Genomic DNA, 12,986 nt, shown 5'->3' with positions numbered 1-12,986 from the left:
AATCTGATAAAATATAAAAAACAATTTAAAGCAAAGCGACATGGCAGCAGAGCTTCTGAAGCTTGGTCACATTTGCTGCCGTTTAAAGCGAAAAGAATAAGACAGAAACAATAGTAAGAGAGCACAGACGCAGAATTAGATCAGGCATTCCATGTACAAAGCTTAATTGACCTTGAAGCAGCTGTACAAGGTTTGACTTCTGACCTCTTGACCATTAGTTCATGTCTTCCTTCTCCCCTCCATTTGTGAACTGACTAAAAAAGCTGTAGCCCCAGTATATCTAAAAAAAGGAAGTATAGAATAGAAGATCTTGAGTACCTTTAGAAGGCATAAAAGATTAAACCAGAGTACGCGAGGGGTCTTTGATTAACAGTCCTTCAATTCAGACAAACATCCCGTGTTCCATTAATGGTGCAAAGCAGATGTGCACTGAAATGACATGAAAGCCAAGGACAGGCATCACAGCATTTTTCTTCTACTTGAAAACCTACCCCCTCATCCTCCCCAATTTCACCAGCCAATCTTTGCACTCACACCCATTTGATAAACTACGGCACTGACCATTAAGGTCAGTTTGGGTAAAACAGTAACTTCTTAGTCACTTATTTAGACTTGTATGTCACACTACATCAAATCTAATCTTCGAGAGCTACCATCAAATCCCGCAACATTTACACGCATCCTTTCCCCAACACACCTGAATCCAAATGACTAAACTTCCTCATCAGCAGTCATTCAGAGCTCTGCTAATGAGGTATTCATTTAAGGGCACCCCTGCACTTTATACAACTGTAATGCACTGGCTCAGCAAAAAGCATCCAGTGCAAAAAGCTAAACAATAAAATCACATGAGAAACTGGCTGGTGAATCCGATAGTTTTCATTTTGTATGGCTCACACTGGCACCCTTTTGGTTGAAAATATAAAAGAGAAAGAATGTTTTCCCATTAGGGAAAGGCACTACACACAAGATCTACTACATCACATTGAATACGCTCTTTTGTGTGGATGCAGTTGCTGAGAACAAAAACTCAAAGTTAGTTGTTTTATTTTGTTTTTTGTTGCCATTGTTTCAAAATGAGTTGCAGGAAAAGTTAGAAGATGCCAGAAGCAATTTAAAAGGAAGTCATATCTTCTACAGCAGACCTGGGCATTATACGGCCCGTGGGCCACATCCGGCCCACTGGATGACCCTGACTGGCCCGTATGACAGGCCTGGGCATTGTACGGCCCAGACCACATACCCTGCTTTTATTCTGAAGTTGCTGTTTTTCTTATTCATGCAAGACGTGCACGTGATTGAACGTTATCAGAAGACTACTTTAGCCCTCAAAATGTCAGCTCAGGCAAAAAAAAAAGAAAGGTAGATTCCGAATGTAGGATTTTCAACAAAAATCGGATGGCTAAGTATTTATTTACTGAAGTTGGAGGTAAAGCCATGTGTTTAGTTTGTGGGGACCAGATCGCTGTGTTTAAGGACTACAATCTGAATAGGCATTACCAGACGAAACACGGGGAGAAATATAAAAACTTGACTGACGCCGAAAAAGCGCAAAAATTGGAAGCTTTGTTAGCTAAAGTGTGAACCCAGCAAGGCTTTTTTTTTTTACCAAGCTCCACACATCCAGAAATACAGAAACCAAGACCAGCTTTGTGATATCCCACAAAATAGCCAAAAACAGCAAGCCATTCTCGGAGGGGGAGTTTGTGAAAGAGTGCTTGGTAGACTCTGCAGTGCTAATATGCCCTGAAAAAAAAAGCCGCATTCGAGCAAGTCCAGGCGGACTGTGAGGAGGATCGAGGACATTGCTGGGAACCTGGAGCTACAGCTGCAACATGAAGTGCCAAGTTTTGACTTTTTCCTCTGTAGCTTTGGACAAGAGCTATGATGTCCGCGACACAGCCCAGCTACTCATATTACTCCGTGGGATAACGCTGGACTTCAAGATTATGGAGGAGCTGGCAGCTATGCAGTCTTTAAAAGGGACGACGACAGGGAGCAATCTCTTCACGGAGGTAAATACGTGAGTGGACAAGTTGGAACTGAAATGGGAATAAATTGGCAGGTGTTACCGCGGACGGTTGTCAAAATATTACAGGAAAAATGTCAGACTTTTAAAACGTATGCAGGATAAAATAAGCGAAATTGACCCAGATCAGACATTGGTATTTTTACATTGTATTATACACCAACATGTTCAGCCTTTTGGCCCGGCCTTCCACAATATTTTCTATTTCTTATGCGGCCCCATGGAAAAAATAATTGCCCACCCCTGTTCTACAGTATATCAACACTTGCATATTGAGACAAACTGCTGGTATAGGAACGTTAATATGCTAATTACTAAAATATGATAGACGTTCGGTTAACTCAAACTATTCATTTTCTAATTTAAAATAGACTGTTGTTTCACAAGCTGTATTATATCATGCTTGATCCTAACATAAATAATTTATGATAACTATAACAAAGAGAGCGAGCAAGAAAAAAAAAGCTAGTACATTACACTGCAAATGTTTTAATAACACTGATAATAAAGTGAATCTTTCTTACAAAAATCCTCAAAAAAAACACAATAGACAATGCTGAGGTGCAGGTGCCAACTTTCTATAATTTTGCTAACAAATTCAAATACAATATTGTTCACAGGAACCTTGTATGCACCAATATTAAAGGGGCAGCATCTTGACCGATGTGGTCGGGAGTATTCCCTGTTTTAACACCAGAAATTGTTCCTATTCTGTAGTCCAGTCAGGGAGCTCACAGTTCAGTGAGGTTTTCTTGTAACTGCAGGGGGAAAAAAAGCTTGAATGGCGGCACAGATACTGAGTGAATCAGAAGGAAGATTAATGATAAAGATATGTCACAGTCAATCCTTGCTGCAGCAAGAAGATGCACAGGGCCACTATCAGACGCAGCAGTTATTGATGATGCCTGTGTGTGTCCAGAGATAAGTCTGCAAACATGTTCCCAACATCTCTGTGCATGTGCAGCCTACATTATGTGCATGCAAATTCATTAACATTTGTTCAACTCATCCACTGATGTGTCCACAAAAGACAAACTGATGTTCTGTCTACCAGCTCTGAAATAATGTCCGCGTGAGTAAGAATGTGTGTTGCCCTCATTTGGGTGTGTGAGAGCTATGATGTCTTGAGTCTGTCGATGAGATAATCAGAAAGAGCACAGACTGACAATTTGATCTATTGATCTGCATCTCTCCCACTGCCTAAGAGCCTCTGAGTTATGGTCCTGCCATTTCCTCTGACCACCACCAATAAGGAGGGGAATCAGCAATATTGTCACACACAGCTGTAGAGCCCCCCAAAAAGCCTACATATTTATGTTAAAATGCTAAAAACATTCATGTCTCTGACCAAAACCTTGAAAATTATGCAGTTCCTCTAAAAGAAAAATAAAGCACAGTCTTTTTTCCATCACCATCTGCAGAAAACGGATAATTCCCCATTTTTTGTAAGCTGATGAAATTTATTAAAGGTCTTAAAAAATATTCAATGAGAAGCTTTAATCTGCAAACAACAGGATTACAGAACCAAGGATAGGCAGAAGCTGGTTTAAGATGATTTTGAATAAAAATGCCAGTTTTATGGTTTTTACATCAAAAGTATCATATGCAAAAGGCAGAATATTACATCTGCTGCTCTGCTCCTTACAGATTAACACTGGGAATCTGGTGCCAACTTCCCAAACGCCAGTGCTCAGTGAGAAACCTCAGACTCTATACTGTACTAACTTTATATAGTTTGGCACAACTGACCTTTGATACTGAAGGAAAAGGTTCCAGGAAGAGTGAGCGAGTTAGTTTCCACATGCCTCCCTGTCTCTGAACTAAAAAAATAATTCATACTGTTTGCAAATATCAAATAAACATTTAAGGTTTTAAATATAAACTGCTAAATTCAAACTGTGACGTTACAGACCTCTTCTTCTGGCCTCACTTAAAAGGGGTAAATCTGCTCAATAGTGACACCAGCTGTTAAAAAAGGAGAAGCACAAGTAGTGCATCTGAAGAGCTATTCTGAACAACTCCACTATCTAGACTTCCTAATTCAATTACCCTACGGCTAATATAAGTTTGAACCCAAAAATGTAGGCAAAAAAAGAGCTTGAACTCATTATTACATATTCAGTTTGTTTTAATACAAATTATGAGTCACTGTTAAAAGTAGCTAATATTTTTAAAATGTCTCATTAAAAACAGAAATGCAAAATAAAGAAGAACTAAGCCAGTTAATATGCCAATGGTAATTATATTGTAGTTTATCATTTTAAAAAAAACAACTTTGTCAATATTTATTTATTAAAGGCTTGTAGAATTGTTGCTTGTATAGATTTATTTTAAATAATAACCATTTAGTTCTACTGACCTGAAATATGCATTCAATGACAAAAAAGGGAAATTACTACAACGATTATTCGAAATGCAGTGCTGTGAAAAAATGTTTGCACTCAGAGATATCTTCAGGTTCACTTTGTCGCAGTTAAATGTTTCTATTCAAATATATCTTAAAAATAGATAAAGATGGCTTGAGCAAATAAGAAATACATTCAAATTATGATTATTGTGTCTAACAAAATAAAAACTGAAAAAAGCTAAGACCGCTAAGGGGGAAATACTTTTTCACAGAACTACAAATGACAGAAAAAACCCAAAGAAAACATTGTCAGAATATTTCCCTACATTCAAACACAGAAACTGGCTTTGTGTGTATACAGTAGGTGGGTGGCAAATAAAAATGCTGAATTAGAAACAGTGATGCACCGATCAATTGACCAGTTTTCCCTTAATCGAGCTCTCACCAGTGATCAGTAGGTCAAATGCTGGAAAAAAATCAATATATTTCTACTGCATATTTGCTGCATCAGTGAAGAAATATACCATATTTTTTGGCTTATAAACACATTGTCAACCAAATCATTACTGATGCACTTTGTTCTGCTTCTGATTAAGGGCTAGAAACCATTTCTGATGCTTCAATGGAAATAATCTTGTAATTCCTTTAATCGCCTTCAGCTATTATATGGATTTTGGTTAAATTGAATAGTTGAAGTACAATAGTTTTCACAAAAATAGTAAGAAAGTGCTTAGAGAGAAAATCGCAATTGTGAATTAGCTAGTCAGGCCATCTTTTAAAAGAATAAAAAATGATATGGCTGTTGATTGGCATTTGCCTGAAAAAAAAGAAAATGAAAAAAAACAAATTACTTATAGAAAAAACAATGCATAAACTAATTGCATCTCTTTTTTATTAAAAGAACTGTTAGGCAAAATGTTAACGATGCTTTTTTGTTTGTTTTTTGCACAGTTGTAGATTAGCTGATGCTTTCTAAGTAATGAAATCAGACGTTCCATCAAGCAGGTAATGTATGTTGATAGCTGGCCTTCAATGTTCCTTGTACGCCAGTTACATTTACTTAATTTCACTGATCTGCTTAAACCTTGCAAGGAATACAGATTCTGTTCTGGTAGTTCTGTTCATTTTGGCTAGAACATAATGGACCAATAAACAAAAAGGGCTCTACAATTTTTCATTTGTATTATTATTTTTTGCTATTCCACCTTTAAACAGAAATGCTGTAGCCTTGCTATGTAGCACCATTGGTCCTGCTTGGGGGTTTTTTTCTCCTTTTTTTACAATTACACAGTTAAATCAGCGCATAGCTAATATGAGGTGACTGCTTGTGCAGCAGAACCTGTTTTCTGAGACTCATGACTTCTTTTCACTGCGGATATATTGTACTGAAAACAATTGACTCGGCGTGCGAGCAAGAGAGAGAGAGTGATAAAGTGTGTGTATGCACTTGGGCATATCTGACTCAGTGCATTACCACACACAGATCAATAAGGATTCTATTCTTGGCCATTAGCTCTAGAAAAAGGGATAGCCTGCCTCCCCAAGACCTCTCCACCCCCCCTTCTCTCCATCTTCTCTGAGCCTGAGCTCAAACTCAGGTTCTCTTGCTGACCAGATGTTTTTCCAGCTGGTTGATGAAGGACAAAGCAAATGCAGAGGCTAGCATGAAACATGGAACCGTTTCGTGGAAGAGTCATAAAGCCTCCATTGGCTTTGCGGTGTAAATAGATCAGGCCTCTCCTCAGAGGGTACACGTTGGCTTCTGCTGTAATTCTCGGCTCTCTGCTGCACTGCCAGGCTAAGGCCTCTGATCTGCACTTCCTGTAAATGCTCCAAAGGGAGAGTGGTGCAACCAAATGTCCGGGAGGTCGCCCAGGCACAGAAATGCACATAAAGCATGGGATTCCCTGGAGGGAACGCAACCAGCCAAAACTACAACACATCTAGTAACAAAGCATACAGCAATGCAAGTCTTATGAGTCGTGAAGCCTCTATTTCACCCCTTCTTCAATGTCACAGTGGCATCAGATAAAGCGTCAGGGCTGACTAAACATCAGAATAACAGAGGAGGACGATGAGCATCAAGGAGCAGATATACGCCTCCCATTTCACTTTCGTCTGACTGATAAAATTATCTGATCCACATCAGTCAAACGTGAGACATTCTTCCCTTCGTTCGATTTCAAAGCGACCACTTTCCCCCGCAGGATCCCAGCTGAGGATAATCTGAAGGGAGGATGCATTTTGATCTCCAAGCTGATTGGTGCCAGACTTCTTGGTTGCAGCCTTTCTTTGCTTATCCCAGGGAAGAATGTAGTAGCATGTAAGAGATAAGCCCTATTAAGTCTATATGCTCCAGTTCCTGCAAATGCACCAGCACAGACATTTCATCGCCTGTCAACTAATGTGTGTGAATCTCCTCTGGCTAGGTTACGCTTTTTTTTTTTTTTTTTTGCTGAAACTGTGATTCTGGAGACTGTTCGAGAGAATCTTTGCTATTGATCCTCTCGATTGCAGCACAGGTGAGGACTGAGTCATGAGCACGGCTGCCAGCAGGTAGAAAAGGAGAGACAACAAGGCGGACGGCTCTTCATCACACTGTAATGAGCTGGCAAGGGTTGTTGGACAGGCAGAGGAACACATGGAGGAGCTGTAAAGGTGGCCTCACGCAGGCTCGCTTGCAGGCGTTCTCTGAGGCTATACGACTCCCCGTGGTGTCATTTCATGGCAAGCTGTTGTTTCTTGCTTGCGTAAATGTTCTCATATTGCAAGACAGCGGTGCACTTGTGGCGAGTCGCAGGACATGACGGGACTCAGTCACTTGAAATATGTAACAAAAGGTTCAACAGCAGTGTCAGTAGGGAAAAAAGGCCCTCATAAAGTAGTACTGCAGAGTTGGTATAACTTAACACATTTCATCATTACTGTACTACATGATTATCTTAAAGGTATGAGAGGTCTGCAGACTTACAATTCCTCTACCACTGAGACTCAAAAATGCAGATGCTCTGCAGAGCTGTTCATCCAAAACCATCAAAAACAGAGGCAACACACACTACTACGCTGAACTTTTCACATTCTGTTTGGTTGCAACCATAAACCTGAGAGTTCATTACCAGGATGTTATGCAATTACACAAATAAAATGGTGCTTCATTTTAAATATCAGGGAAAATTGAAAAGTCTTTACCATACTAACCTTTTTTTTATAAAAGCAGTTCAGAGCAGTCACAGCTGACAAGTGCTACACACACATGCAAAAACAGAAATGTGTACAGACTCCTTACAAATAAAAAAGTGTGCTATTTATTAGCATATTCCTCTTTTACTTTGCTATCCCTAAATGCAAACCAGAGCAGACAATTGCTTTCAGAAAATACCTAATCCACTTGCACAGCGTTTTGTTAAGAGAATGTTGGTGAAAAACACCGTAGAGACGTCGAACATAGCAAGAGAGCCAATAAAAAGCCATGCAGAAGTTTAAAAGAAAGGGTGAGGTTACTAAATGATATCAAGGAGATGTTTAATCTATCATTTGAAAATGAAAAGATTATACCACATCAGCAAAACCTAAACCGATAGACCTGGCAAGGAGAGCATCAATCAGGGAAGCAGACTAGAGACCTGTGATAACTCCGCAGAGATTCACCGCCCAGGAGGAAGAATCTGTCGACAGGACAACTATTAATCACACAGTCGGCAAATATGACCTTCATTGAAGAGCAACAAGTAGAAACCTACTGTTAAAATGTAGCCATAAGAATTCCTAACTAAGGTTTCCCACAAGCCCTCTTAGGATGTGGCAAACACGTGAAAGAAGATGCTCTGGTTAGATGAAATCAAAATTTAGCTTTTGGGCCTACAGCATAAAACTCTATGAATGGTAGAAAAGTAACACTTCACATCATATTGAAAACATCATTTCCACTGTAAAATGGTGATGGCCTGTGAGGATGTTTTTTCTTCAAAGGGGGGAAATGAAGTTGGTCAGAACTGATCTAACAACTGGAATTATATCTATTATATCTGTAATTTTTAGCTTTTGAGCTACAAACTGCCCTGTGTTGATCCACCAATTACAATCCTCCACGCTGTGCAAATAAAACACATCGATACTGGTGGTTTCAACATGAAACATTGTTAAAAAAGTTTAATGGGGCACGAACAAGTGTTATTCAGACTGTTAAAACACAACTGGGCTTGTCTAAAAATGAGAAAAACCAGATCAAACTGAAAGGAAAAAAGAAACTAGACCTATAGAAAGCCTGCAAAAACTGATGATCAAGTTACCAGAAAGTCTCACTCCTAAAAGCAAAACACGTAAAAACGAAAGCTTACTCGAGACCTTTGAGCAGAACTGTCCATCAGCCTCAGACTATGGCAGCTTTGATGTTCGCTCGCTTACCTGCTGCCGCCTCAGGGCACAGACTTCTGCAACAGTTCAAAAGGTAAATGAAAGGATACAATCTGAGAGCTCCACTCTGGGTACCGATGGCCAGGATCTTCTGCACGGGGTCGAAAGCCATCGACGACGGCTGATAGGGGAAGCCATGACGGACAGTCTGGTTGGCAGGTAGAAGATGGAGACGGAGGGGGGGGAGGAAAAAGTCAGATTTCATAACAGAAAATATCAATTTGCATTTCACAGCAGGGGTGTTGCTTTGTTAGAGGATGTCACACACCTGATTTCAGTAAACAAATTGCCCAGATGGATGTGGATGACTGTTATGAAACTGAAGAATTAAGCTTGAAATTGCAAAGATGAGAGAGAACAGGATGAGAAAAAGGAACAAATTATGTTTCTGTCTAGGTTTGTCTTCTGCAAAAGGCTGATATTCTGGCCTCTTTTTCTAATCACAGGCCTATTTTCAGATTTCTTCTCCCTCATTTCTTGTTTTATGTTGTTGTCCTTCCTCTCTCGCCGCCTCCCACATAAAGTCGTGATTACACTGAAGTCTGGAAATAAAATACATCAATAAAGTGCATTTGCTCATGATCTGGTCCCCTTGCAGGCCTGTATGACAAGGGGGAAAAAAATGTTCCTCGGTTGGTGCATGTGTGACTGTGGTTTTATGGCATCAGTCAGTCATCGGTGGGCCCTTGGATTTGTTTGCTTTGTTGCAGACGGCTAAAGCATGTTACATAAGGAGGACTCAGTGCAGTAGAGACACCTGCCTCTCTTGCAGAGACGTTACAGACAGTTCTGGTCTAGGCAGACAGGGAAGGTGCAAGAGGGAGTGTGAAGTCTCATTTGAAGATGCTTCAATCAGATGTCTGGCTGTTTTTTTTTGTTGTTTTTTTTAAACATGCTTGAACTGCTGTGTCTACAGAAGGTCCTGATCTGCCCTGTGTTTCATGTATGTTTACATAAATCCAGAAGTTAACAATTTTATTTATTTTTCCTCCTTTAGAGGTAAGGCGTTTTTGATTTTTGCGAAACAAACGCAAAAATCATACCGACAGTCATTCAATCCCCAATACAAAAGTGAACGGGGTTTATGTGCCTTCCTGGAACATTCGGCTTCTCCAGCATCCCAATTGTGATGCTTATCAGGAGCAACACATCAACACAGCTGATCTTGTGTATATTGAGGAGTGACTCAATAAATTATTATATATTGTTGAAGTTATTTCATAGATTAAAATTTAAAGACGAAACACATTTTTATTAGCCGGTGTCTTAAATGCAAAAGGAATGAAATAGTTGGAGTCCAGGTCCTGGACACATACGAGTATGGTGGCTCTGAAGCGGTGACTCCAGCAGAGTTCACACCATGTAAATCCTCTACTGTGCTTTGGTTCATGGTTCTCCCAAAAAGCTGTGGTTATTTCTATAGCTTGTGAGATTTTTTTCTACCAGTGTTTTCTTCCACTTAACTTTACATTATGTACAGCAATCTATGAACACTCAGCTTCTACAGCAATGACCTTTTTTTGAGTCACCGTCCTTGTGTTGGTTGTAAGGACAACTGGAAAGCCAACTGTCTTTTTCATCTAATCTTCATTTTTTCTAAGGAAATGAACTTCGAGTTTTTATTAACTGTAACCCATAATCATCTAAATGAATAGAAACTAACACCTGGATTGAATAACATTGTGAATCTACAATGTAATATATTCTCTTGTTTATTTAAAAAATATTGAAAATAATTAGCTATAAATTTTACTCTAATTTATTCTGCTGTGTCTTTAAAGTTAAAGGTCATGTTTTGATGCATACATTGCAACAATCCTAATTCAGCAGCCCTAAAACTACTTCCTGTATGAAAATACTTTTCTGGTCTCCTTTCTCTCTCCTAGGTGCAGTCCAAAAGGAAAAAAAATCAGAATTGGTTCAAATTCAAGTAAACAAATAAAAAAAATAAAACAGATAGTAGTCTGAACCACAAAAAGTCTGATCTCTGCATCTTGTTTGCATTATTATTTCAGGCAGTCTTTATAAGTCTAAACTTGATTTCTGTAGAAACTTCACCACCCCAACTCTGATTCAGTGTTTAACACAGCTAACTGTGTCTATTGGAGACACATGAAAACAGTCATGGCAAATCACAAGTTTAAAAGCAATCCGGAACTGAGTCTTTAGCAACCACACAGGTCAGAAGTGTGTGTGGGGGGGAATCGATACCCAGCACACAAAGTGTGGTTTATTAAAACTCCACACCATCATTAAAACACAACTGGGGAAATGCCAAATTAACTTTGCAGTGGGCTGAGATGTAGCATGCACTGCATGAAAATTGCATGAGTGTTTAATTATCCCCTCTGTTGTTACTCTGTGCACTCTAGATGGAGAGATGCAGACATTTTATTTATTTTTTTCATTATTTCCTACAAACAGGCTCCGAGTCACTTCAGGCAACATCACTCCCTGCAGGACAGAGAGCCTGGTAATGTTTTTTTATGTGTGAAGAGTGGAGTTAAGATGTGCGCATTTGGGGGGGGGGAGTGTGTGTGAAAGGAAAGACACATGCACATGATAAGCGTTTCGCTAATCCAAACCCATCAGATTATGCAAGAAAGGATCAGTTGTGCCCAGCCCCTTGATATGACAGTTCAGACCATGCACACACACGTCAAACTCTGACATTTTGCACAGAGTGTACCAACGCATGTCACCACACTGTGACCAGATGACTGGGAAAAGGTTCAAAAATGCAACCAAACTGAAACTGTTTCGAGCGCACAGTCACTTCACCGTAAGATTTGCCTCTCAATGGATTTACAAACTAAAATGCAATCAGTGAACGGTAGATTCTCCCCGTGTCTCTTAAAAAAAACAAAAAAACACCTGGAAATAGTTGATGAAGATTTGAAAAGAACAAAGGATCTCCTAATAATTATATAATTATTTGCAGTTTTCCCGCATCGTGTGCATCCTGGAATGGGATGAGAGCAAGCCAAACAAAAAAATAAAACGGCGCACACAGACAGGATGGCTTAGCCGGAGTCCCAACGAGCTGATAAGAATCAGAAGTCTCCCCCACCTTGCAGAGCTGGAAATGCTCGGACTGGAGCGTCTCCTGGATCAGGTTGTTCTCCTGGGGCCCTACTTGGACAGACGGCGTGGAGGAGGAAGAGGAGGAAGACGCCTCTTTCAAGCCGTCCAGCACCTTCCTGATGTTAAACTTCTTCATCTCCTCGCCGCGCAGCTCAGATTTGAAATCACCGGCAAACGTGGGGGGGAAAAAAAGAAAGAAAGATGAGTGCAGCCCACTTTCTTCCACACGAGCACGCACACACAGACACGCGCACGCGCGCTCTCTGTCTCCCCTGATCTGCCCCGCGAGCGTCACATCTTAGTGCCTCTCCTTTAGCGCAGTGTCCATGCTGGGAAGGCTTCGGCGCGCGCCGCACAGGTCGCCTCTCTAAGAGGGGAAAACGTGGAGGCTGGCGTATAATTTGCTCGAATCCGTGCTCGCTGCGTCTCCCCTCTCTACCACCACTGCGTCTCGGCTTCGCTCCCCGCCCCTCTCGGACTGTGTGCGCCCGCGTTTGCTCAGCCAAGGCGGAAACGCGGCGCAGCGGTGGAGAAGCTTCTGCTCTTGCGCATGTCTGACAGAATGGAGGTTTCAACTAAAATCCTGCCACCTTTCCAGCCCATGCCCTCCCTCTCTCGTTTTTTTTTTCCGTCTGCCTCCAGCGACAACGCCCCCTCCCTGCCTTAATCCCTCCGCCCCTTTTCGCGGCCACTTTGTGGAGTTTTGCTCCGCTGCACCTGGTGATGCGGGGATGCTACAGCTTTGTGAGTATCCTGCGTGGGGAAAGACGAGCAAACAACCCGCTGCTTCTGCACCATTCTTTCCCATTGCACCCAGGTCCTGTCAGCTCGTATGGAAGACTGTCCATGGAAACACCAGGAAGTAGTGGTGAAGGTGAATTAAATGGCAAACTGCTCACTTTGTAAAGTTAACGTGAGGATTATATTAATAACTAAAATAATTATCAAAAAGTTACTTTATTTGTTTGATGATACAGAAAGTGATATATTTTGAAGTAGAGATTTTAGAAAATCTGAATAGTACATAAGACCAACATCTCCTTTGCTCCTTTTTCTACCACGTTTTCCCATCCTCTCAACTTTCCATTCACATACATAAAACCAATAAAGATA

General features: G+C 40.6%; 1 protein-coding gene and 1 long non-coding RNA gene across 5 annotated transcripts in view; one reads left to right on the top strand and one right to left on the bottom strand.

Annotated features, from left to right (window-relative positions):
- The window catches only part of stxbp5a (syntaxin binding protein 5a (tomosyn)), a 119,857-nt gene extending 107,480 nt beyond the window's left edge, over positions 1 to 12,377 (bottom strand). For 2 of the 4 annotated variants that reach the window (XM_032585088.1, XM_032585087.1), the window contains exons 1-2: positions 11,860 to 12,377; positions 8,840 to 8,937 (exon numbers count right to left, since the gene is read on the bottom strand). In XM_032585088.1, coding sequence (XP_032440979.1) covers positions 8,840 to 8,937; positions 11,860 to 12,009 — 248 coding nt within the window. In that variant the 5' untranslated portion in view covers positions 12,010 to 12,377. The remainder of the gene's footprint in view (positions 1 to 8,839; positions 8,938 to 11,859) is intronic. The other 2 variants (XM_032585086.1, XM_032585089.1) reach the window with 1 other exon arrangement.
- A 138-nt stretch (positions 12,378 to 12,515) lies between these two features.
- LOC116734014 (uncharacterized) lies at positions 12,516 to 12,986 on the top strand. The gene is made up of 2 exons (XR_004342153.1): positions 12,516 to 12,617; positions 12,691 to 12,986. It is a non-coding gene; the product is annotated as an uncharacterized LOC116734014 (long non-coding RNA).

This window comes from Xiphophorus hellerii, chromosome 15 (genome assembly GCF_003331165.1).
Source record: "Xiphophorus hellerii strain 12219 chromosome 15, Xiphophorus_hellerii-4.1, whole genome shotgun sequence".
Lineage (NCBI taxonomy): Eukaryota > Metazoa > Chordata > Actinopteri > Cyprinodontiformes > Poeciliidae > Xiphophorus > Xiphophorus hellerii.
Note: the sequence above shows the minus strand (reverse complement) of the source record. Positions and strands in the feature narration are given on the sequence as shown.